General features: G+C 47.7%; 1 protein-coding gene across 4 annotated transcripts in view; it reads left to right on the top strand.

Moving 5' to 3' along the window:
- LOC146784474 (guanylate-binding protein 7-like) overlaps positions 1–23310 on the top strand; it is a 622481-nt gene that overhangs the window by 533030 nt on the left and 66141 nt on the right. For all 4 annotated transcript variants that reach the window (XM_085633263.1, XM_085633261.1, XM_085633262.1 and 1 more), the window contains 2 exons: positions 13780–14060; positions 14331–14543. In XM_085633263.1, coding sequence (XP_085489389.1) covers positions 13780–14060; positions 14331–14543 — 494 coding nt within the window. The remainder of the gene's footprint in view (positions 1–13779; positions 14061–14330; positions 14544–23310) is intronic.

The raw sequence follows: 23310 nt of genomic DNA, 5'->3' as shown, positions 1-23310 counted from the left end.
TAGTAAAAGCATTAGTGGCGGGAGTGTTGTTGAGTAACCAATGGCCTCTTCTATCTGATGATTTCAACTCAGCTGTGAAAGTTTTATGGAGAAGACTAAAAGGCAGATCAGATGACCTTGATAGATGGGTTGAACGAAAAGGGAAAGAAGAGTGGAAGGAAAAAGGACGGGCGAGATTTAAGATTTATGACTGGCAGAGAAGGATTCGTGGGATGCATGCAGCATGCATACTGGTGGCTGATAGGAATCAGATGCATGGTTGGTTGAATGCCTGAAACTCCCACAATTGTTAAAGTTCAAGGAAGTTGGAGGATAGTACATAAATACCACAAATGTTATGTGCTTGCTAGTGCTACCGTGACACTATGTGTAGAAATATTTGTCTTACTGCTTTGCTAAGAGTATATTTTACAATAGTCTTGTCTTTTCTTCTTCATATATAGCTACTCCTTCCAAGGGGAAACCTGACTAGAAGGAGTTGGCAGCCAAGGCACGGCGTCGGAAACTGGAGGCAATACAGAATGAATATCAACGGCTGGTGGTCCTGGAAGATCTGGAGGAGGCGGTGGCAGCAGCTGCAGCCTCCTCCATTGCCCCGGGCCCCAGCCACCGCCCTCCAGTGGTACGGTGCCACCGTCTGACAGCTGCCACCCCTCCATCAGTGCTGCCTCCCCCGTGGATGCAACTGCCGCGCATTGAAGCGCTGTGTAGCCCGCCTGGAGGAGCAAGTTCGTGTCCTCCTGAAAAAGCCCGCCAAACTTAGACCCCGTTCTTATTGCCCCTTTTTTAATTATTCTGGGATGGGTGGGATCCGGGCGTTGGGTTTCCTCTTTTGGACAATGACATTTTCTTTATGGACATTGGTTGGGGTTAGGGAGAGGGGTGGGTCAGGTATGGGATTTTTTTTTACATAGTTTATTTTTGTTGGGGTATTAAATAATGTATTTCTGCTTAAGTTTACATACGAGGTTGTTAATGTTTTCTGGGTGGGGTTACTGTTTTACATCACACTGTATCCTTCTTTCCTTGCTGGTGCAGGGCCGCACACAGCCAGTGTTTGTTTCTGTCTTACAAAGTCATCCAATTATTAAAATCAGATAGATGCGGCACCACTCACTGAGTGACTTGTCCTACTACTAGTGCTGTCAGTCTCTTCTACTCTAGGCACTCTGTAACTGGACTCAAAGGGGTGTGTGAAATTGAATTAATGAAAACATATCAATTATTAATTATGCCTCCCACAAACTTCTCTTACCTTTGCTTGATGTTGAACTTGGGCACACTGATGGCTGCATGGTGATGATGGTTTTCTTTCCTATCATGTCATGGTTGTGGTGGTGGTAGTAGTAGACGCTGGCAGCAGCATTTGCCAAAATAGAAAATGAGACAGTCAGTAGCCTGAGAGAGAGTCTTCGAGGAGTAGTAGAATGAAGTACAGTACAGAACAGAACTTACTGCCAAACAATAATATGCCCAAATACAACAAAACATAATGGTGGTGGAGATAGCCTAGTAGTAGTACACAGCAACTCTAGTTGTGTTGAGTCACTTGACTAGGCCTACTGCACACGGACACAAGCGTAACTGTTAGTGCTGTGTAGGAGGATGACAACGAATGAAATCCATTAATCCAATCAATGCCGTGAATTAATGCTGATGTATAAGCTGGTTCCTTTGGTAAAAAAATTATCTCACAAATATACTGCTCAGGTGGGCAAGCAGAAGAAGATCCCCACCCTGCCTTGAAATTTAAGTACTGTTGCTTTTGCCACATCCGCCCCAGCAAGCGCGTGATAAATTATTGATGTACATTTAATGTAGTCATACCTCAATAAGTCACACAGCCCGGGGGAAGAGGGTTAGGGTTTGTTGAATGGTTGGGAAGGGGGTTTTGGGGAAAGGTTTGAGAAAGAAAAACAGTATGCATGGACAAACATCAAACTACAGAATCTTTATAGACTACCATATCCATATCAATATGTTAAGGGAGAAAAAGGAAATAAGGCATGCATGATGATTGATGATAAGGAGAGACACGGATTACATATAGTTTGTGTTCAGTGTTACTGGGCTTACTTTTACAGACAGCAAAGAAAATTTTAAAATATCTGTAGGGATGAATTATGGACAGAGAGCAAACCTAATAATAACAGTAACTAATAACAACAAGAACACACTGTTGTAATGATTGTAGACAAAAAAAATGAATCAAATTATTTAAAAGATGAAAATTGATACTGTTACTGTGTTATCCGGGTCAAATGGTGAGTTGAATCTCGGCATTCCTCTTGGTCCTCCCTTCCATGGATGCTCCGTCCAATCTTGGGTGACGCCACTGCTTGCCAGGCAGATGTAGATTCATTGGTAAGGTAAGTGAGTAAGTGTGCATTGTTGTTTTCCCAAGTATAGCACAGTGTAAGGCCCGGCCTGTAATTGTAGATGCAAAAACAAAAGGGATATTGAGATTGAAACCAAGTTGAAAAAAATGGACAAGTTAATGTTGTAGTGCAACAAGAACACTTTCCGAGGCGGCATGGATGCATCATCTCTACTCTAGTCTGTTTCCAGCATTAACCTACAATACCAACAGGACAGAGCAGGCCCACGGTGATGGCACCCTTTGCACATCCTCCATTTAGCGTACTTTTTTTGAAAGAGTTGGGCAAAGCAACATAGCATTTTACAATTTACCGCAGTCATACCACCACTACACTTGACTCCACCGCTACACAGACATTTAGGTCTGCTGTGGTTGTTGTTTACTAGTTTACCTTATATGCCACTCATGAAACGGCTTGACTTATTCCATCAATCATCTCCGATCCGTGTACTGAGTGACTGTGTGAAGATACTATGTCACTGTGGTCATCATGATGGTGTTGTTCAACTCAGTCTGGGTGTACCGAGTGAGTCCACTTCCTATATTCAAAATGCAATGTATCGGCCTGCAGTAGAAGTACAAATTTGGTATACAAAAAACAAGAAGGGAAAAGGGACTTGAGTTACTTTTAGTGTGTATATTATTACATAAAGTACACAATGAAGTAACTTCATGCACAACAAACAACAACAAAATCACTCAGTCAGCGTCCAATGCATGGCATCATTCAGTACCTGTTCCTTCTCATCTTCACTTAATGGGCAGTCTCTCTCGGATCACAAAGGAGGATAGCTATAGTAGACATCATCAATCATGTTTCACTTATTTTGGAGGGACTTGGAAATATTTTTTCTTTTTTCTTCTATTTTGCATCAGCCAATCATCATCATCTGACTTCTTGAGGGCAATGGATTTAGGGAGATTCAGGAGGATGGAAGAGCAGGATTTTGAGGAGTGTACTGTGATATGCAGCGCAGCCAGCCGAAACTTGTATATGGCAATAAAACAATTAGAAGACAGTGGTGATGGATTTGTTGTGATTCAAAGTTTCTAACCAGAAAGACAGATACACCAATAAAAGAAAATAAGTGAGGGAAGGGAGACAGTAAAAACTGGAAGTGCAAGCCTAATTGTCAGGGAAGTATAGCTCATCCTTGTCAGGGCACGATTTCCAGACAAAAGGATACCAAACCTCAGGAGCGAAGATATTTCTCCTCTCTCCCCTCAGGGCACGACCAGACCCGAGAAGAATCTCGACCCCTGATCAGCTGTCCCACTGGGAGGTAGGAGACAGCTTAGGACCACCAGGCTTCGAGGAGGGACGGCTGAGAAGTAAGATTGTCAGGTGTGCGATGTCCCTACAGAGAAAGAAAAGAGACAGTAGATAAGGGAAGTAAAATGGTGCGAAAACCCTCGTGTACCTTCCCTCCCGCCAGTATCTATCTAATCCTATAACCACTACCCTTCCCAGGATGTGTGCTCTTGCAGACTCACCAGGGCGTTAATCTGTAAGTGGAGGTTTCGCTCGAAGCAGTAGATTGGCTGGTTCTCGAGGCCAAGTAATTTCCAAATAGAAAAGGCAGCCACTCTCGTAGGGGTACGCACTACCCGGTGTAGTTACAGACGGCACCAATGTTCTTATGGAGAGGTCAACAATATTCGAGCAAAGCACCCCGCAAACACTCTATGATTCTCAGCAATTAGGGAAATATTATCACAGCAGGAACACAAAGAGGAATTTCCAGTCCCGACTTGTTAGCGATATTGAAATGGGGAGCAAATGAGTCCGACTCCCTCCGTGGTTGTGTGGAAGGCAGGAGCATGAAATCCTAGAGCTGTCTTAACGTGGGAAGCCAGAGGCGAAAAGGAAAACACGGACTGGAATTAGGGAGGATGCGAAGCCGGGCAAAGAGCAAGAATGTTCTTAGAATACAGGAAACTCCAAATAGTTTTTAATCGCTGGTCCGCTGGTCTTGCGGAGGAACGATACAGTGTATCAAGATTTCAGGCGTGAGAAATATTGAGATCCAGAAACAAGCAATGGCCAAAAAGGTCCGAGCAAGACGGCAGCAAACGAGCTACCTGACGAACTTCCAAAGCAGGCAACAGGTCCGATGCACAGCTGCGGGGAGCCGTGGTCCTTCCAAAAAAGGAGGGATTGTCAAGCACCTGCAGATCGGAGACAGACGCTTATATCTCCGCCTCTCATATCAGGTGATCTCAGCAAGCGCACACACCCTCCTCCCCCTTCCCATTGCCTTCTAGGTAATGTAGTGAACCTGACTAACCAAAGAGTGGGAACGGGTTCTATCATGTAACAGTTCCCCCCCGTAAAGATCTCCCCACTGGTCTGGGTTTGCTGGGATTCAGGGCGTGAAATCTTCTCACAAGAGAAGGGGCATGTACATGTGCAGCTGGTTCCCAGGTTCTGTCGTCAGGGCTATAGCCTACCCAATCGACTAAATATTGTAGTTTTCCTTGCACCCGTCTAGAGTCTACAATAAGCCTGACTTCATACTCTTCTTCTCCGTTAATAAGAAGCGGAGGAGGTGGAGGTTCCGAACACGATGGAGCTACGTAAGGTTTCAGCAGAGAAGTGTGAAAGACCGGGTGAATTCTCATTTCCTCGGGGAGATTTAACTTCATGGCCATAGGATTGATTACTTGTTTCACCTGATAAGGCCCTATATATCTGGGTTGTAGCTTGCGTGGTCCCGGCATTCGCAAGTTTTTTGTGGCTAACCAGACTTGATCGCCTTCTTGATACTCAGGAGCTGGTTTTCTATGTGTGTCTGCGTGTTTCTTCATTCTGTCTTTAGCCTCAGTGAGTTCATGTATTGCATGTGCCCAAATCTGTGTTAGCAAAGCATGATGTTCAGCAACGGCAGGGAATTGAGCGGCTGAAGGGGGTAGAGACAAGGGCAAGAATCTTGGATGATAACCATAGGAAAAGAAAAAGGGAGATATCTTGGATGCCGAGTGATCAGTGTTATTGTAGGCGAATTCCGCCAACGGCAGTGCCTGTACCCAATCCCCTGTAACAGTACTCAACAAGCATCTTAAATACTGTTCCAGTGTCTGATTGGTGCGTTCCGTTTGCCCATCTGTTTGCAGGTGATATGCAGAGGATAAGCGGTGATCTAAGTGAAGAGCAGTACAGATGCCCTGCCAGAATTTAGAAATTAATTGAGGGCCTCTGTCTGTGACAATGACTGAGGGCAACCCATGCAAACGCACCACATGCATGATAAATGTCTCTATTAAGTCTTTGGCTGAGGGGAGTTTCTTGAGTGGTATGAAATGTGCCATCTTTGTAAGCATATCTACTACCACAAGTATGGCAGTATAACCTTGAGATCGAGGTAAATCAGTTATAAAATCCATACTGATAGACGACCAGGGTCTTGAGGGAACAGGTAAGGGGTGTAACAACCCGGCAGGAGCACAACGAAGAGCTTTCTGTCGAGCGCAAACAGGACAAGCCTTAACATACTCATGGATGCACAGAGACATGTTGGGCCACCAAAACCACCTCTTGCACAACTGTAACGTTTTATCACCCCCAGGATGTCCCACAAGAGGGAGAGCATGACACCACTGGATTATTTCCGTCTGTAATTCCTTAGAAGGAACATATAGCAATCCCTCATGATAAAATAGAGTATTTTCAATCTTATTCAAAGGGTCTAGTAACCATTCATCTTCATTGAGGGCAGTGTAAGCATTCACTAATCTTTCTATAAAAGGGGTGACCAACTCTTCCTTTGCTTCCCCAATTGCCACAATCTTGTGAGCAGATATCAACGGCACAGGCTCTTCCATGGTGTGTCTTGCTTCCTTGCCTAGGCGAGATAAGGCATCTGCTCGGCCGTGTTTTGCCCCGGGCCTGAAATTTATGACAAAATCGTACTCACAAAAGAAAGCCACCCATCGCATCTGGCGAGGTGTGAGTGCCTTCGCTGATCTGAAAAACTGCAGGTTTTTGTGGTCTGAATATGTAGTGATGACATGCGGAGATCCCAACAAATAGTGTCGCCACTCTTGGAAGGCCAATTTAATCGCGAGGAGTTCCCTCTCTCTGATTGTATAATTTTGTTCAGCAGGAGCAAGCGTCTTTGAGAAATAGGCTATAGGATGGAGCGTTCCAGTCTCAGGATCTCTCTGCAGTAGTACACCACCCACAGCATATTGAGAAGCATCAGCTTCAACGTAATAGGGTTGTGTTTCGTCTGCGTGTCTCAAAATTGGGGCTGATACGAATTTGTTTTTTAATGCCTGGAAAGAGTCTTCCGCCTTGTCGTCCCATTTGAACACTGCTCCCTTTCTTAACAACCTGGTGATGGGCGTGATGAGATCTGAGAAATGGTCTATGAAACGCCTATAAAAATTGGCGAAGCCAAGGAAAGATTGCACATCTTTGACGTAGGAGGGACTGGCCCAGTGTGTAATGGCCGAAACTTTAGTCGGATCCATATTAATGCCTTCTGGGGAAATCACAAATCCTAAGAAGTCTACTTTCTCTACGTGACAAAGGCATTTCTCCAGTTTGGCAAAAAGATGGTTGTCATGGAGTATCTGGAGGATCTTTTTCACGTGAGAGACGTGTTCTTGCATGTTCTGGGAATACACTAAAATATCGTCTATATAGACGATGACACACACATCAAGGTATTCTCGCAGAATTTCATTGAGGAAAAATTGAAACGCTGCTGGAGCGTTACAAAGTCCAAACGGCATTACGCAGTACTCGTAGAGGCCAAACTTTGTGCGGAATGCCGTTTTCCATTCATCTCCCTCTTTCACGCGGATGAGATGATACGCACCTCTCAGGTCTAGTTTAGTGAACACCTTAGCCTTTCGAACTTGGTCCAAAAGACCAGGAATTAGAGGGAGAGGATATTTGTTCTTTATAGTGACTTTGTTCAGGGCTCTGTAATCCAGGCAGGCGCGCAAACCCCCTTCCCTCTTAGGGATAAAGAAAAGAGGGGAAGAGACAGGAGAGGTCGAGTGGCGAATGAAACCCTTGTTCAACATATCCTCTAAGTATTCCTGTAGATACTTGCTTTCAGGTTCGGTCAAAGCATAGACTCGACTCATTGGTAAGACTGCGCCCGGGATTAAATCAATGCGACAGTCAAAAGATCTATGAGGAGGAAGAGCCACCGCCTTTACCTCGTCAAATACCGCCGCATAGTCTTGATATTCTGCAGGTAATGCGGTGGTATGAGAATCCGCGAGGGCACAAGTAACAGAGGTAGTGATGGGTGTGGCGTTCTGGTAGCAATGTTGTAAACAATAGGGAGACCTGAGAGTAACTTTCCGTGTTACCCAATCAATATACGGGTTATGTTTCTGAAGCCAAGGCACACCTACTATGGCCCCAAAATTTGGAGCCGCTATTAAATCAAACTGGACCGTTTCAGTATGTCCGTTATCACATACCATCACCATGGCAGGGGTTTGATAGGTGATCCTACCTGAGGATAGCTCGGTACCATCCACTGCCCTAACTGTCTCAGACTGTGACTTGGGTATGAATGTTATTCCTAATGTCTTTGCTAACGTAAGGTCTAGGAAGTTACCGGTAGCCCCGGAGTCCACCATGAGCGATAGCATGGTCTTATCAGTAGTGATTAAAAAAAATACCACCGATAAGGTTAAATGCTAGGGAGTGACAGAGGAAGTATTCGCCAGATATTTAGAGACCAGTGAGGGTATAGGACTTGAAGAACTGGTCTCCTGTTTCTCCAAGTCAACTAGTTTTCCGCCTGCACGGATGATCCTATCTTACCAACAACCGGCCTAGCACTAGTCTTGGGTTTAACCGAGCAATCTTTGGCATAGTGTCCCCCTTTCCCACAGTACAAGCACAGATCAAGTTTTCTACGCTTCTCTTTCTCCTCTTTACTGAGAGGACCCCAGATTCCCCCTATCTGCATAGGCTCGGTTCCCTCTTTTACCTCCTTTCTATCACTACTTGTCACCAGCAAGCGAGAAAAGTCCCCTTTCGTACGTTCTCCCTTCCTCTCACTAAGTCTGTGTTCCATCTTGACCACTAGATCAATGAATGAAGGACAATCTTCTGGTGGGTCCACTATTTGTGAGAGGATATCCTTCAAGTCATCACGCAGTCCTCTATAAAACAAGGAAGTACGTTTTTCTTCGGGCCATTGAGTCTCAGCCACCAGCCTATTGAAGGTAGTGATGTAAGTTACCAGGTCTTTGGAGCCTTGTTTCAGCCCTAATAGCCCATTATCACTTGCCTGCATATAGGCGTGCCGAGCAAAAAGATTTTTCATGCGTTCCTTAAAACGGGCCAAATCATATAGAATAGGGTTGTCGTTTTCAATTAAGGGCACCGCCCATAAGGCAGCATTGCCTGATAAATAGGATATGATGAGCGCCACTTTTGCAGCATCATCCGGAAAAGATGCTGAGCGGCATAGAAACTGCAAATGACATTGGTTCATGAACACCGCGTATTTCTGACTGTCTCCAGAGAACCTCTGAGGCATAGCCAGGGGAGTTTGAGGAGGAGTGAGCACCGTGACGTTCACCGGCGCTGGAGGAACCCCTACGTGGGAATCTGCCACCAGAGAAGGCATTTGAAACCGGGCCGGCTGAATATACGTCTTCTTTGGCTTAACAGACCCATCTGGGGTACTGGCATTGGGCATGGTTTGGTTCTTTACAGTATGAAGTTCTAAGTGTAGTCGGATATTCTCATCTTTTACCGCTTGGAGCTCTTGTTGGAGGTTGTTAACTACTTCTGCTAACTGAGACATAGTGACTACCTGGTGAGGGTCTGCCATGGCTCCAGCTATGAAAGTCTCATCCTTATCCATCTTCGCTCGGGGTTTAGGAAAAGACGTGGGCTTGACAATCTGTCAGTGCACGATTTCCAGCGAAGATATTTCTCCTCTCTCCCCTCAGGGCACGACCAGACCGGAGAAGAATCTCGACCCCTGATCAGCTGCCCCACTGGGAGGTAGGAGACAGCTTAGGACCACCAGGCTTCGAGGAGGGACGGCTGAGAAGTAAGGTTGTCAGGTGTGCGATGTCCCTACAGAGAAAGAAAAGAGACAGTAGATAAGGGAAGTAAAATATCATGATGTAGTGCTGGAACAGCAACTCTTGCAAAATAGGACCGGCTGGGAACCTTCCATTTAGGGCAGATGGTTGACACAAATTCAAGGAAACCCACCCCTTCCACAAATAAAAAAGGAAGAAGGTCCAGTGCTAACATTTTAGCCAGCTTCGCATTGTACAACCGTGCCGTTGGGTGGTTGCGTTGGTGCTGCCCCTCCAACCTAAGCATGCTGTCAATGGTAGTCTTGATTATTTTCTTCAAACCAGTTAGGCTCAACAACGCACTTTGTTTCATAATCATTGCAGTACTACTTGGTCGCCGTGGTGTCTCAGCCTGACTCAGACTCTTACTGCGGTGCCACTGAGATGTTGCAGAGGAGGATCTGGGCAGTACTACTACACTACTGGGGACAGGGCTAGAATTGTCTCCCTCTTGTTCACTTTCCACCACGATAATATCGTCCCCTGATTCTTCATGCCCAACAACAATGGGTTGAGTTTTACTTTGTTCTAAGCGAAGTAGGTGAGCATCCCACACTATAGTGTGGTGTACTTTGAGATGACTTGTTTGGCCTCCGGTACCATAGTTTGTACGAAGCTTACCCCGCCGAACAGCATGGCGACAAATTGAGCATATAGCAATGTTCTCCTCCTTACTGCTAACCGAAAAGAAGTCCCAAACTGGGGAGGAGAACTTTCTGGTGCTGCTGGATGTGCCACTTTAAATACCAGATGAACTGGAGGGTGTGCTTGGAATGTGACTCTGAGCAGCTACACTGCGACTTCTACCACTACCTACTGAGGTGGTGGTTGAGCTGGATGTAGGTCCCTGCCTTTCCTTTGCAAATGAAAATATGGAAGCTGGAGGTCGTGGTGGTGTTACCTGTGTTGGTGGTATCCGTGCTACATCCCTTGCAGCCATAGGGTAATAATGTTGGTCTCCATATCCTTTGGGCCGGGAGTGATGTCCGTGATGATTGGCTCGTCATCATCATCATCTCCCTCTTGTACATCTACTTTCTGGAACCTTCCTTTTCACTAGCCTTGTCTTGTGGCGTACATCACTCTCAGACTGAGCTGGGGGCTTCCAAGTGGCATCAAGATCATCAGAAGTGGGGCTTGAAGAAGAAGATGATGGAATAACCCTCCTTTTCCTTGCTGGGGGTCTGGAAGACAATGGATCTTCTGAAACAGTGGCTTGACCCTCTTTGTCTGCAGGAAGCTCGATTTCCTGAAATGCCCCTACTTCAGGAGGAACAACTACTATTGTGGGCTGTTGTTGTGGCGGTACTTGCGGCTGCTGCAGTTCTTGCTGCTGCTGCAGTTCTTGTGGCTGCTGCGGTTCTTGCGGCTGCTGCGGTTCTTGCGGCTGTGCCTGCTGCTGCTGTTCTTGCGGCTGCGCCTGCTGCTGCTGTTCTTGCGGCTGCGTCTGCTGCTGCAGACTTATCTGCTGAGTTGCTGCATGCGTTGATTGTGTACTACTTTGGGATACTGACATTTCAACATTGCTGCTCGTTAGTAGACTGGCTACCTCTGCGACACTCATGGGCTTGGGCCTAGGTTGGTGGGGTTGGCCCGCTGGTGCGGATGTGCTGCTCTCCGCTTGGTTCCCGCTGGACAACGATGCTGCAGGCATGTGTTTTTTGGTCCCAAAAAACACATCTGCCGGCACACCAGTCGTGGTTAGTGCCTCTTGCTTTTTCTGTTCCTTCTTCTCACCGGCAACTTTCTTGGTACTGGAGGACCTGGTACCTTTCTTTGGGCCCATTTTCATCAGAGGTCAGACAGGACGCAGGTGCACAAGTTGCAGAGATGTCTGTGGTCACAGTTGGACGTGATGTGGTCCACAGCAGGACTTCTGTCTGGCAGTACAATGGATGATGTTGATAGTTACCTCCTCCTGTGTCTTTTTGTGCACCTAAAAGCAAATAAGCCAGGAGAAGAAAATCAGTGAAATGTTGCATTTGTTGTTGTGGTTCAATTCCTACTAGTACAAACAAAAAAATAGAAGATATAGTGTAGCCATATGTGAGACTATGGCAACAAGGGCTATGGTATACTGCTTCCTGTGTACAGTATACACACACACACACACTACACTCTCAGGAAGGATAGGAAAGAATAAGAACAACCACAAAAATACAAATGTAATGGAAGGGAGCTGCTTCTGGCAAAGGGGATGGATGGAAGCAGTAAGCCAATAGGAAAACCATGCAGGCCCATATTAACTCCCACCAGAAAAGGCCACAAGCCACATGGACACTCACAAGCAACAAGCTGGAGGCCTGGCAGTCAATGAACTGCCAAAAGGCCTATAAAGAAGCCAGGCAAAAGATGCATGCTAAACCACACTGCTGTGCCTTTTTAATGCAATAAAATGCAAAAACGAAAATCCACAGGGCAAAACAAGGTCTGCAGGGTGCACACCAACACACCAGGCACACACACAACAAAGCCATTTCTTTAACACACCCCCAAAAACAGAAATCCCCCCCAAAAAAACACATTTTCCAACTCTATCAAATGCCATCCATGCCCTACATGAATAAATTTAACAGGACACACAGATAAACGCTTGTTTAATGCACTTCTGGCTACCTGCTCTGAGCCTACTGGATGAAGGCAGGACCATGGGCAGACAAGGCCCCACAAGCTTGCAGGCCAAGGCTTCAAAATGGCCGCCAGCCACATGGCCAGGCCCACCCAACTACAAGAAAGAGAAGACAGACAATGCAGGCCTGTTGCAAAAAACACACTGCCTGCCTTCAAAATGGCCACCAGCCTCATGGCCAGGCCCACAACAAGCAGCCTATGCCACAAAGGAATACCATGCAGGCCTATATATATGGCAAAAGCTGCACACTAATAACTCCCACCAGAGAAGGCCCACAGCCACATGCACACTCGCAAATCACAAGCAACAAGCTGGAGGCCTGGCAATCAATTAACTGCCAAAAGGCCTATAGAGAAGCCAGGCAAAAGATGAATGCTAAACCACACTGCTGTGCCTTTTTAATGCAATAAAATGCAATAACGAAAATCCACAGAGCAAAACAAGGTCTGCAGGGTGCACACCAACACACCAGACACACACGTACAAAGAAAGGCATTTCTTTAGCACACCCCCAAAAACAGAAATCCCCCCCAAAAAACACATTTTCCAACTCAATCCAATGCCATCCATGCCCTAAATGATGTTTGAAAAACATTCAACAAACACCAAAGGAGCAGAAGCTTCATCATGCACCCACCCATGACTAGCTCTGGGCCGACTGGCTACCCCCAACAATTTTAAAAAAAGAATGATAAGTACCAAAATTGTCGTTGCAGCAACTGCAATGCCCCCAATCAAACAGGCACAACACCAACTTACTTGTAAAATATCAAATTCAAAAGTCCTCAAATCCAATGATAATGATGCAGCAGACACAAAGAGTGATCCTTCCAGCTGAAATCCAAAGGCAGAATGAACAGGAGATGGACAAAGCACTGGGAGGAGCCTGATGGACAGGAACAGGAAGTTGGAGACTCTGTGGCACTTCCTCCCTCTCCCCCCCCCCCAAAGTTTTTTTTTAAAAAAGGACTCCTTGCACAAAAAAGGACAGCCAAATGTCAATCAGAGGAGTTTTTTTCCATCCAAATCATCTTTTAGAAAAGGTTTTATGCAGCTAGAGTTAATATTCTTCTCCAAATCGAAAATTTGTCGTGTTCGCGATCGCGACCTTCACCACACTTCCGCTGGATGTCGATGGCGCGTCCAAAATGACTTGTTCGCGATCTCATGGTCTTTGTCGCGGTAGAGATTGACGTGTTTGCGACCTCACGCTCTCTCTCGTGCTGGAAAATGACGGGTTCGCGATCGCAGACTCTCGCGGTGTCTGATGGCGAGGAGAATGTCGTGATCGCAAACTCTCACGGGATTGCGTGACTGGCTATCAACATCTCGTGGAGCGCGCGAACGGATTGGAAAACTCGTCGGCGAACGCAGGGATCCCGGTAAGGCGATCGCGCGCGTGAGAATGCATTTTTAAAGCGCGAACAAGAAAAATAGTTCTGTTTCACGGCAGATTGCGAAAGTTTTGGCATTTTCGCACTCTCCGTGGAACGCGAAAATGTCAAAATATCGCAATTCCGCGAGCGGAACGGAATTTGATGCCCACCCTTAAAAACCACATAAAGAAATGTTTTTTAAAAAATTATTATTTCAGTCCCTTCTCTAAACTGTATGATGCTGTGTAATTTGTGGGGTCAAAATAATTGTACATCGGTTTTGAAGGTGCCTACGATTTGAAGCTATGGTTTTCTTTCAGTTTTGGCAAACCTGGCAGTGACTTACGTGGATGCCATTCGCAGCGGGACCGTGCCTTGCATAGAGAGCACCGTGCATGCTCTTGCACAGATGGAGAACTCTGCAGCAGTACAGGAGGCTTTCGCGCACTACGAGAAGCAGATGAGGGAACGAGCGAAATTCCCAACGGCGACAGTGAAGGTGCTCCTAGACCTTCACGCTGAGTGTGAGAAAGAGGCCATCGAAATCTTCATGGAGCGCTCCTTTAAGGATGAAAATCACAAGTTTCAGAAGCGACTGGGGGTAATTTCACGAATCAGCCATTTTGTTTGTGTTTCTTCGTAATCTCTTATTGCAGATCTGAAGAGGCCACATCAATCCTATTGTAGTAGAAATTTCACATTTTCAATAGCACAGTTTGCTCCGCGTCTCCCCTGTTTAATTATGCACAACAAAAGCAACAAATGAGGAAGATTTATTTATTCCTGGACTTTAAAAAAAACAAACATTGCACCTACTCTGTCTATCCAGTACATATCCCCCCGTTAATTATCACATTTGTTGTTCATGCAGGAGATGATGAAAGACAGATGTGAAAAATTTTGTGCGGAGAATGAGCAGCGGTCCACTGATATCTGCAGAGATCTGCTCCAGATCCTTTCATCGACCGTGCAAGAAAATGTTTCAGGTGGGGTTTACGCAAAGCCAGGAGGATATTTACTCTTTGTCGAGGACCAAAAGAGAGTAACAGAACAATACAGACAGACACCTGGCAAAGGGATAAAGGTATGGATGATAACGTATTGAAGCATCGCATAATCCCTGTGTTTTTAGTATGTTATGCATATTTAAATTGTATAGCCCTAGGAAGAAATTAACATGTTCCTTCAGTACATGATAACAAGCACACCCGCAAGTACCGTACTATAAAGGTTCACTTTAACTTTGAATAAACTGTTGGAATGGATTACTTTTAGTTACATATTGTTAGAACTGGGGGTCTCTAGTCGGTAATGGTATACACCTTTGTCCAAATAGGGACCCTTGTTTCTAGTCAGGGGAAGGGGGATACACTACTAAAATAACCCCTGCTCACCCTCTTGGTAGCTTGGCATTTGTGAACACACACAGTAATACAGTGACAACACTACAGATGAACACCACACAGGTTGTATTATAAAAATAACTATTTTTTATAGACTTAACACAAGACTCAAATGACAAAAATCCACAATACTGTACTCAAGACATGCTTAAAAATAGGTTATTCACTTAAAATCAGTCTCTAGCAACAAATAACTCCACCTGAAATTATTATGACGTCGTGACAGGAGAAATCCCAAAGTACAGCGCTGACGGCGAGGTGGGCGGCGTTGGGTCCGGTGTCAAGCAGACCCCCCAAAGAACAGTACCTTGGAAAAGCGATGAAAAACAAAGACAGCACACAGCGTCGGGGAGGTGCAGCTTTGTTGGCGCTGCGCAGTGTCGGTTCCTTATGACCCCAGGGGAGGTGTAGACTCGGTTCCTTACTGCAGCGCAGGGGAGGTGAGACGACAGTTCCTTACTGCGTCGGGGAGGTGACGTCACGATGGCGCCGAAACCACGGTTCCTTACGATGTCGTGCTGTCGATGGATTCTCAGACACCCACGTCGAGGATCGGCTCTGCGATGTCGATTTCAGCTTCAGAGTCGATGCGGCAAAGCAGCAGGCGTCGGGACCACGGCACAAGTCGGAGAAGCGCTCACGGCTTCGGGCAGGTTACGGTGTCATTCGCTGGCGTCGATGTGGCACAGCGGCCGGAGTCGGGTCTATGGTGCAAATTGGAGCAGGGCTCATTGCTTCGGTGCAGAAGACAACATCGATCTCCGGCGTCGGTGATGCAAGTTCATTCTGCAGCAGCTAAAACCACAGTTCTGGGAGCAGGCAAGCAGGATGGGTGAAGTCTTGTATCCCTGGGACTTCAGGCAGGAGGCAAGCTCAAGTTCAAGCCCTTGGAGATCTTCCTCAAGATGATGAAAGCACACTCAGTGCTTTTCTCCTTCCTTTGGTAATGAAGCAACCACTGCAGGCCAACCCCAACAACACGCAGCTTAGGGGAAGTCGCCTCCTTCAATTTCCCGGTTCTTCTTCCTCAGCAAAGTCTTGTCTTGATTCCCAGAACTGATCTAAAATCTTGGGGTCTGAGCCCCAATATTTATTCTAGCAAATCCTTTGTCTCTGAAGGCAGAGAGTGTCTGTGCCTAGTCCAAAACAGTTCTGTGCAGTGCTGGAGCACTATGTTTACAGGACTCCTTCTTTCCTTTGTGATTGTAGGCAAGGGTCATCAGAAGCACCACGGGAGGTGAAGCCAGTATTTTGGAAGGCAGTCACAGCCCTTTTAAAGCCCAGGTGCTACTCCTCCCACAACTCCCAATGCAGATAGGTCTATTCAGCCTAGTGCTGACTCATCCTGTCTCCTGGAGTCCATCAGCCCCTGTCACTCACAGACCCAGACACACAATACACAAGCTAGCTGAGGCAGGCTGGATGGTTAGGCAAGAAAATACCTACCTTCTAAAAGTGGTATTTTCAAACACAGAATGTTAAAACCATCTTCACTAAAAGATGTATTTCACCATTCTAAGTTCAGGCATACTAAATTTGTTTCTCTACCATGTTCCCAGGGTCAGTTAGGATTATAAGATGTTATAATCAAACTGCCTATTCTGGCCTACGGGAACAGGTAGCCTTGCAATACTGAAAAACGAAAATGGCTGTAATTCACTATCAGGACATGCCACACACATCAGGGCATGTCCTACCTCTTACCTACAATGCACCCTGCCCGCAGGCCTACTTTAGGGGGGACTAACATGCAGAAAAGGGAAGGTTTGGGGACTGGTAAGTGGGTCCACTTACCAAGTCGACATGGCAGTACCAGACTGCACACAGGCGCTACGGTGGCAGGCCTGAGACACACTTTCCGTGCTGCTCCAGTGGGTGGTACAACCAGTGCTGCAAGCCCACCAGCAGCATTTGATTTACAGGCCCTGGGCACTGTACTAGGGTCTGACAGTAAATCAAAATAAGCCAATCAGGGAGTCACTAATCCATACATCAATTTATCATAGGGAGCACTTGCACTTTGGCACTGATTAGCAGTGGCAAAGTGCCCAAAGCAACTAAACCAGCAAAAACATGTCAAAAAGAGAGAAGGGATAGCGAAAAAATGGAAGGGAGACCCACACCAATGGTGCCAGGTCTAACACGTGTCCCCTCCAGCTGAAATGTGGGGAGAACTACCCTAATGCCTGGGAGTTCTCATCACCAAGGCGGAAAAATCTGGACAGACCATGAGCATTGGCGTGCTCTGTACCAGGGCGGTGTTCCACCGTAAAGTCCATCCCCTGTAGGGAAATGGACCACCTCAACAGCTTTGGATTCTCACCCATCATCTGCACCAACCATTTGAGGGGCCTGTGGTCTGTCTGAACCCGGAAGTTATCCCCAAACAGGTATGCTTTCAACTTCTTCAGTGCCCAGATGACAGCAAATACCTCACGCTCAATAGCACTCCACCTCCGTTACCATGGAAGTAACCTTCTACTGATAAAGGCTACAGGTTGATCTAGGCCCTCCTCATTTAACTGTGCCAGAACAGCCCCTTCACCATGTTCTAAAGGGTCTATTTGAACAACATATTATTTTGAGAAGTTGGGCGCCTGAAGCACGGGGGCCGTGCACATGGCAGTCTTCAAGGCATCAAAAGATTTCTGAGTTCAAGCATACTAAATTAGTTTCTCTACCATGTTCCCTGCGTCAGTTAGGATTATAAGATGTTATAATTAAACTGTCCATTCTGGCCTATGGGAACAGGTAGCCGTGCAATAGTGAAAAATGAAAATGGCTTTAATTCACTATCAGGACATGCCACACACATCAGGGTATGTCCTACCTCTTACTTACAATGCACCCTGCCCGCAGGCCTACTTAAGGGGTTACTAATATGCAGAAAAGAGAAGGTTTGGGGACTGGTAAGTGGTTGAACTTACCAAGTCGACATGGCAGTACCAGACTGCACACAGGTGCTGCAGTGGCAGGCCTAAGAAACACTTTCTGTGCTGCTCTGGTGGGTGGCACAACCAGTGCTGTATGCCCACCAGCAGCATTTGATTTACGGGACCTGGGCACACACACAGTGCACTGTACTAGGGTCTGGCAGTAAATCAAAATAAACCAATCAGGGAGTCACTAATCCATACATCAATTTATCTTAGGGAGCACTTGCACTTTGGCACTGATAAGCAGTGGCAAAGTGTCCAAAGCATCTAAACCAGCAAGAACATGTCAACAACAGAGAAGGCATTGCGAAAAAATGGAAGGGAGACCCATGCCAATGGTGCCAGGTCCAACACGTGTCCCCTCTAGCTGAAATGTGGGGAGAACTACTCTACCTCCTGGGAGTTCTCATCACTAAGGCAGAAAAAACTGGACAGACCATCAGCATTGGCGTGTTCAGTACCAGGGCGGTGTTGCACCGTAAAGTCCATCCCCTGTAGGAAAATGGACCACCTCAACAGCTGTTGGTTCTCACCCCTTATTTGCTTCAACCATTTGAGGGGCCTGTGGTTTGTCTGAACCCGGAAGTTATCCCCAAACAGGTATGCTTTCAACTTTTTCGGTGCCCAGTCCACAACAAATAACGCACGCTCAATAGCACTCCACCTCTGTTACCATGGAAGTAACCTTCTACTAATGAAGGCTACAGGTTGGTCTAGGCCCTCCTCATTTAACTGTGCCAGAACAGCCCCTTCACCATGTTCTAAAGTGTCGATTTGAACAACATTATTTTGAGAAGTTGGGCGCCTGAAGCAGGGGGGCCGTGCACATGGCAGTCTTCAAGGCATCAAAAGCTTTCTGACAGGTGTCAGTCCAAACCACTCTCTTGGGCTGCTTCCTGGAAGTCAGCTCTGTCAAGGGTGCAATGATGCTGCCATACACCTTGACGAATCTTCTGTAATACCCGGTGATTCCTAAAAAAAGGCTCTTACCTCTGTCTGGGTCTTGGGGGGTTCCCAAGCCAGAATGGTATCAATCTTGGGCTGTAGGGGCGCCACCTGGCCGCTCCCAACCTGGTGTCCCAAGTACACCACGGAATCCTGCCTGATCTGACACTTACTTGCCTTGATCGTGAGGCCTGCTTTTCGCAGAGCCATCACCACTTCCCAGAGGTGGCACAGATGTTCCTCCCAACTGGTGCTGAACACTGCAATGTCATCCAGGTAGGCGGCACTGAAATTTTCTAGTCCAACCAACACCTGGTTGACCAACCTCTGAAAGGTGGCAGGGGTATTCTTCACCCCAAAGGGCATAGCCCAGAATTGGAAGTACCCATCTGGTGTGGAGAATGCTGAGCTCTCCTTGGCCCCATCAGTCAAGGCGATCTGCCAGTACCCAGACGTTAAGTCAAACATGCTGAAGTACCGGGCAGGCCCTAACCCGATCAATGAGCTCATCAGCTCTCTGGATGGGGTACATGTCAGTCCTGGTGACAGAATTGAGTCTGCGGTAGTCCACACCGTACCGGAGTTTGGGCGTGGCACCAGGCATGGCAGCCTTTGATACCAAGACCACTGGGCTGGCCCAAGGGCTGTGAGAGGACTCAATCACCCCCAATGCAAACATCTTGGAGACCTTCTCCTTGAAGGAAGCTCTGACCCTGTCAGTCACTCTGTAAGCCTTGTGCTTGACAGGAAGACTGTCCCCAGTGTCCAAATCATGGACGCACCAATCAGTGACACTAGGAGTCAGGGAAAACAGGTCAGGAAACTGTCCCAACAGTCGGCGACAGTCTTCCTGCTGCTCAGGTGTCAGGGAGTTATAGAGGTTCAGACCCTCCATTGAACCATCTTGCTCTGTTGCAGACATGAGGTCAGGAAGAGGTTTTGTCTACTCTTCCATTCTATCATCTGTTGCTAGGAGCATGCCCACTTCGGACCTCTCAAAATGGGGCTTCAGGCTGTTGACATGTAGGACCCACAAAGGGTTCCTGGGAAATCGCAAGTCCACCAAGTAGTGACCTGACTCTTGCGCTCCATCACCTCAAATGGTCCGGTCCACTTATCCTGGAGTGCGCAAGGCTCCACGGGCTCCATGAGCCACACTTTCTAGGCTGAAACTTGATCAGAGTGGCATTCTGATCATACCACCATTTCGTCTCCTCCTGGTCGATTCCAGATTCGCCTCAGCAAGTTGTCTGAATCACCTAGTTTAGTTTCTAAAGGCCAGCATGTAGCTAAATACATCCTGGGAATGTTCGCTGGGAGCTTTCTCTCAGCCTTCTTTCACCAAACTCAGAGGTTCTCTTACCGGGTGATCACAGAGCAGTTCAAAGGGACTGAGCCCTAAGGACTTCTTTGGCACCTCACGGTAAGCAAACAAAAGGCATGGCAAGAGGACGTCCCACTTACACCTCATGGGTTCTTCCAGACCCATAATCATGCCCTTCAGGGTCCCGTTGAATCTCTCAACCAGCCCATTTCCTTGGGGGTTGTAAGGAGTGTTGAATTTGTACGTTACACGCACTTCTCCCACAGGGACTTCATATTCTTGGAAATTAAGTTTTTTCATGGTCAGACACAACCTCCTTGGGGAACCCCACACGGGAGAAAATCCCCCTCAGTGCACGTCCTACCTCGGGGGCCGTCACTGTCTGAAGAGGGATGGCTTCCGGGTACCGGGTGGCATGGTCCACCAAGAACAGGATGAACCTGTTGCCCATGGCTGTCTTGGGGTCCAGTGGCCCCACAATGTCAAGACCCACCCGTTCAAAGGGGGTGCTGACCACAGGGAATGGCTGGAGGGGAGCCTTATGCTCCCTCCCACTTTTTCCATTTGCCTGGCAAGTCTGACATGATCTGCAATGAGTGTCTGAACTCTTGTGCATCTGGCGCAAACAAAAGTGGGTGACAAGCCTGTCAAAGGTTTTGCCCTACCCCAGATGTCCTGCCAATGGCACATCATGAGCCAACCCCAGTAGGAAGGCTCTGAAGCGCTGGGGTACCACCAGCACACGAGCTGACCCCGGCTCAGCAAACTTAGGCTTGCTATACAGGACACGATTGCTCCTGTAGATCCAATGTGATACAGACTGATCACCTGCTTCCTGGCTTGTGGTCTGTTGCCGCAAACCCACAAGAGAAGGGCACGTGTTCTGCGCCTCGCAAAGCTCCTTCCTGGAGGGTACTTCTTCTTGCTGCGAATGGGTTAGCTCAGGCAGGTCCCCCAGTTCGGCTACTTGCTCCCCTGTAGGTTCCATGGCGTCCCCTCAGGTTCTGCTTCCTCCTGGACCATGGGAACTACGGGGGCTGGTTTCCTGTGCCCCCTGCCTCTTCACTTTAAGGCAGGCACCTAGGTCACCCTCTCAGGCTCCAAGTCCTCTTGAACACCTCTACTGGCTGCCTTAGACCGCGTGGTCACGCACGCCCACTCAGGCAGACCCGACATCTCCAGATAAGACGTTCTCTCCACCTTCGCCCAATGTGAACTTTCCAAATTGTTGCCCAACATACAGTTTACAGGCATGGCTGGCCTCACAGCCACTTGAAAGGTACCTGAGCCCCCCCACTCAAAGGGAACCTGAGCCACTCTGCAGTGGCTCTCTGAGTTGTCCGCGGCAACTACTGGGCAAAATGCATTCGGGATCACCTGCACTTCAGACACCAGCCGACAACTGACAGCTATCACACTTGCTCCGGTGTCTCTCAGAGCCTCCACCCTTTGGCCATTGATGGTCACCCACTGCCTGTATTTCTTAGTGTTATCAGGCAGTTGGGTCCTGGGGGTCATATGTGAGAAAGTGGCTCTGTATCTACTGTTCCCAAATAGGTACAGTGTGTGCAGAGTCCACAGTCCCCAGAGGTTTGGCAGAGGCTAAAGTTAGATATAACCTTACTCTCTAAAGTGGTAGCTTGGTCGAGCAGTAAGGCAGTATCAGAGGGCAGTGTAAAGCATTTTGTTGTACACACTCAGTCAGCAAATGGTTTCACACACTCTATAACTGAACTCTAGGCCAATGGTTTATATATAAAAAAAATATGCTTGTTTCATTTTAGAACCAACAATAGGTATTAAAATATACTTTCTCAGAATGAGATGCTTTGGGTAAATACTTTTGCAATATGCAATTGGCTTTTGTAAATAATTACAAGTTGTTGCAATAGGCAACACATTTTTAAACACAATAATGCATTGAGTTCAATGGAAGTTTCAAGTTATTTGCAATAGATTACTCTCAGGATTACTTTTGTAATTCCAGGACTGGATCCTAGATTCAGTCCTGGGACAGTTCTTAGAAACAAGTGATAAAAGTCGACTTAGTTACTGCTAGGATTGTTAGGCAGTATTTTGCTATTTTAAAAGTTGACACTTAGAAGAAATTTCATAGAAAACAGTCAATGATTCCCTATGGAAGAAATTGCAAGTTGCAGGTATATTCTGAAAGAAACACGTTAGTTAGATTCCTCACCTTAGAATATCCTCAGGTGTCAGGCTGGATCCGGAAAGATTTTTCGTCAGCTATACCCTTGCTCGTCGCTAGGCGTCGTCAGTGGCTCCGTGTCCGTCGTCGACGTCGTGATCGCCAGGATGACGTCGTCGGAGTACTTAGACGCCACCCTCGCGCGCTGATGTCAGTTCTTCTTTTTTCCGCGCCAGTAAGCGCCGACCTGGGAAGAGCATACCCTTTAGTCAATTTTTGACTAATATTTTTTTAACTCTTTTGGTTCCATTCTTCGTCGACCTCGACTCTGGTGCTGATAGGGATGCCTGGCTTTAAAGCTTGTGACTCCTGTCACCTACTGATGTCGGTCACGGACCACCACCGCCGGTGCCTCTATTGCCTTGGGGCCTACCACGATGCCAAGTCGTGCCTCGACTGCCGGGCTTTGACTTCGAAGGCTAGGCTGGAGCGGTCCCGCAAGCTGCTCGAGTTCCGGCAGTCAGCTCCGCGCCGTTCAAGGTCCCGGTCGAGGAGGAGTTCGAGGGACCGGTCGCGGAGCCGCAGCCACCACCGCCGGGGTCCAAGTCTTCGCGATCCGGTAAGTCGAAGCACAGCAAGAAGTCGAAGAGGCGACATCGCTCTTCTGGCTCCCCTCGCCGGTCGCGCGACTTGGCTGAGGGTTCGGGTGTCACCACCCGCGCGGCTCCGTCGGAGCCACAGGAGTCCCATCTGTCCCCATACCCTCCAGTCCCTGGGACTGACGCGACTCCGGTGGAGGTCAGTGCCTTCCTCATGGCCATGAGGAATCTGGCTCCGCTGTCAACGCCTGCCGGCGCGCCTTCGGGCCCTGCAGGCTCGACTGGGAGGCCTAGCGAGCCGGCGGCTCCGGTCCCGACACCGTCGTCGACTTCGGTCCTGACGCCGCAGGTCCCCGAGGGATCCAGGCCTGGATCCCAGTCGGCGCCGGTCGACCTCACGACCCCTCCGCCGGTGCCGACTCCTCTGGTGCGACCCCCGGTGCCGCCTTCAGACGACGCCGTTCCCTGGTTTAGTCTCGGTCCGGGCCCGGCGTC

The sequence above is a fragment of the Triturus cristatus genome, chromosome 11 (assembly GCF_964204655.1).
Source record: "Triturus cristatus chromosome 11, aTriCri1.1, whole genome shotgun sequence".
Taxonomy (NCBI): domain Eukaryota; kingdom Metazoa; phylum Chordata; class Amphibia; order Caudata; family Salamandridae; genus Triturus; species Triturus cristatus.
The sequence above is the reverse complement of the archived record's forward strand: the minus strand, read 5'-3'. Positions and strand labels throughout refer to the sequence as shown.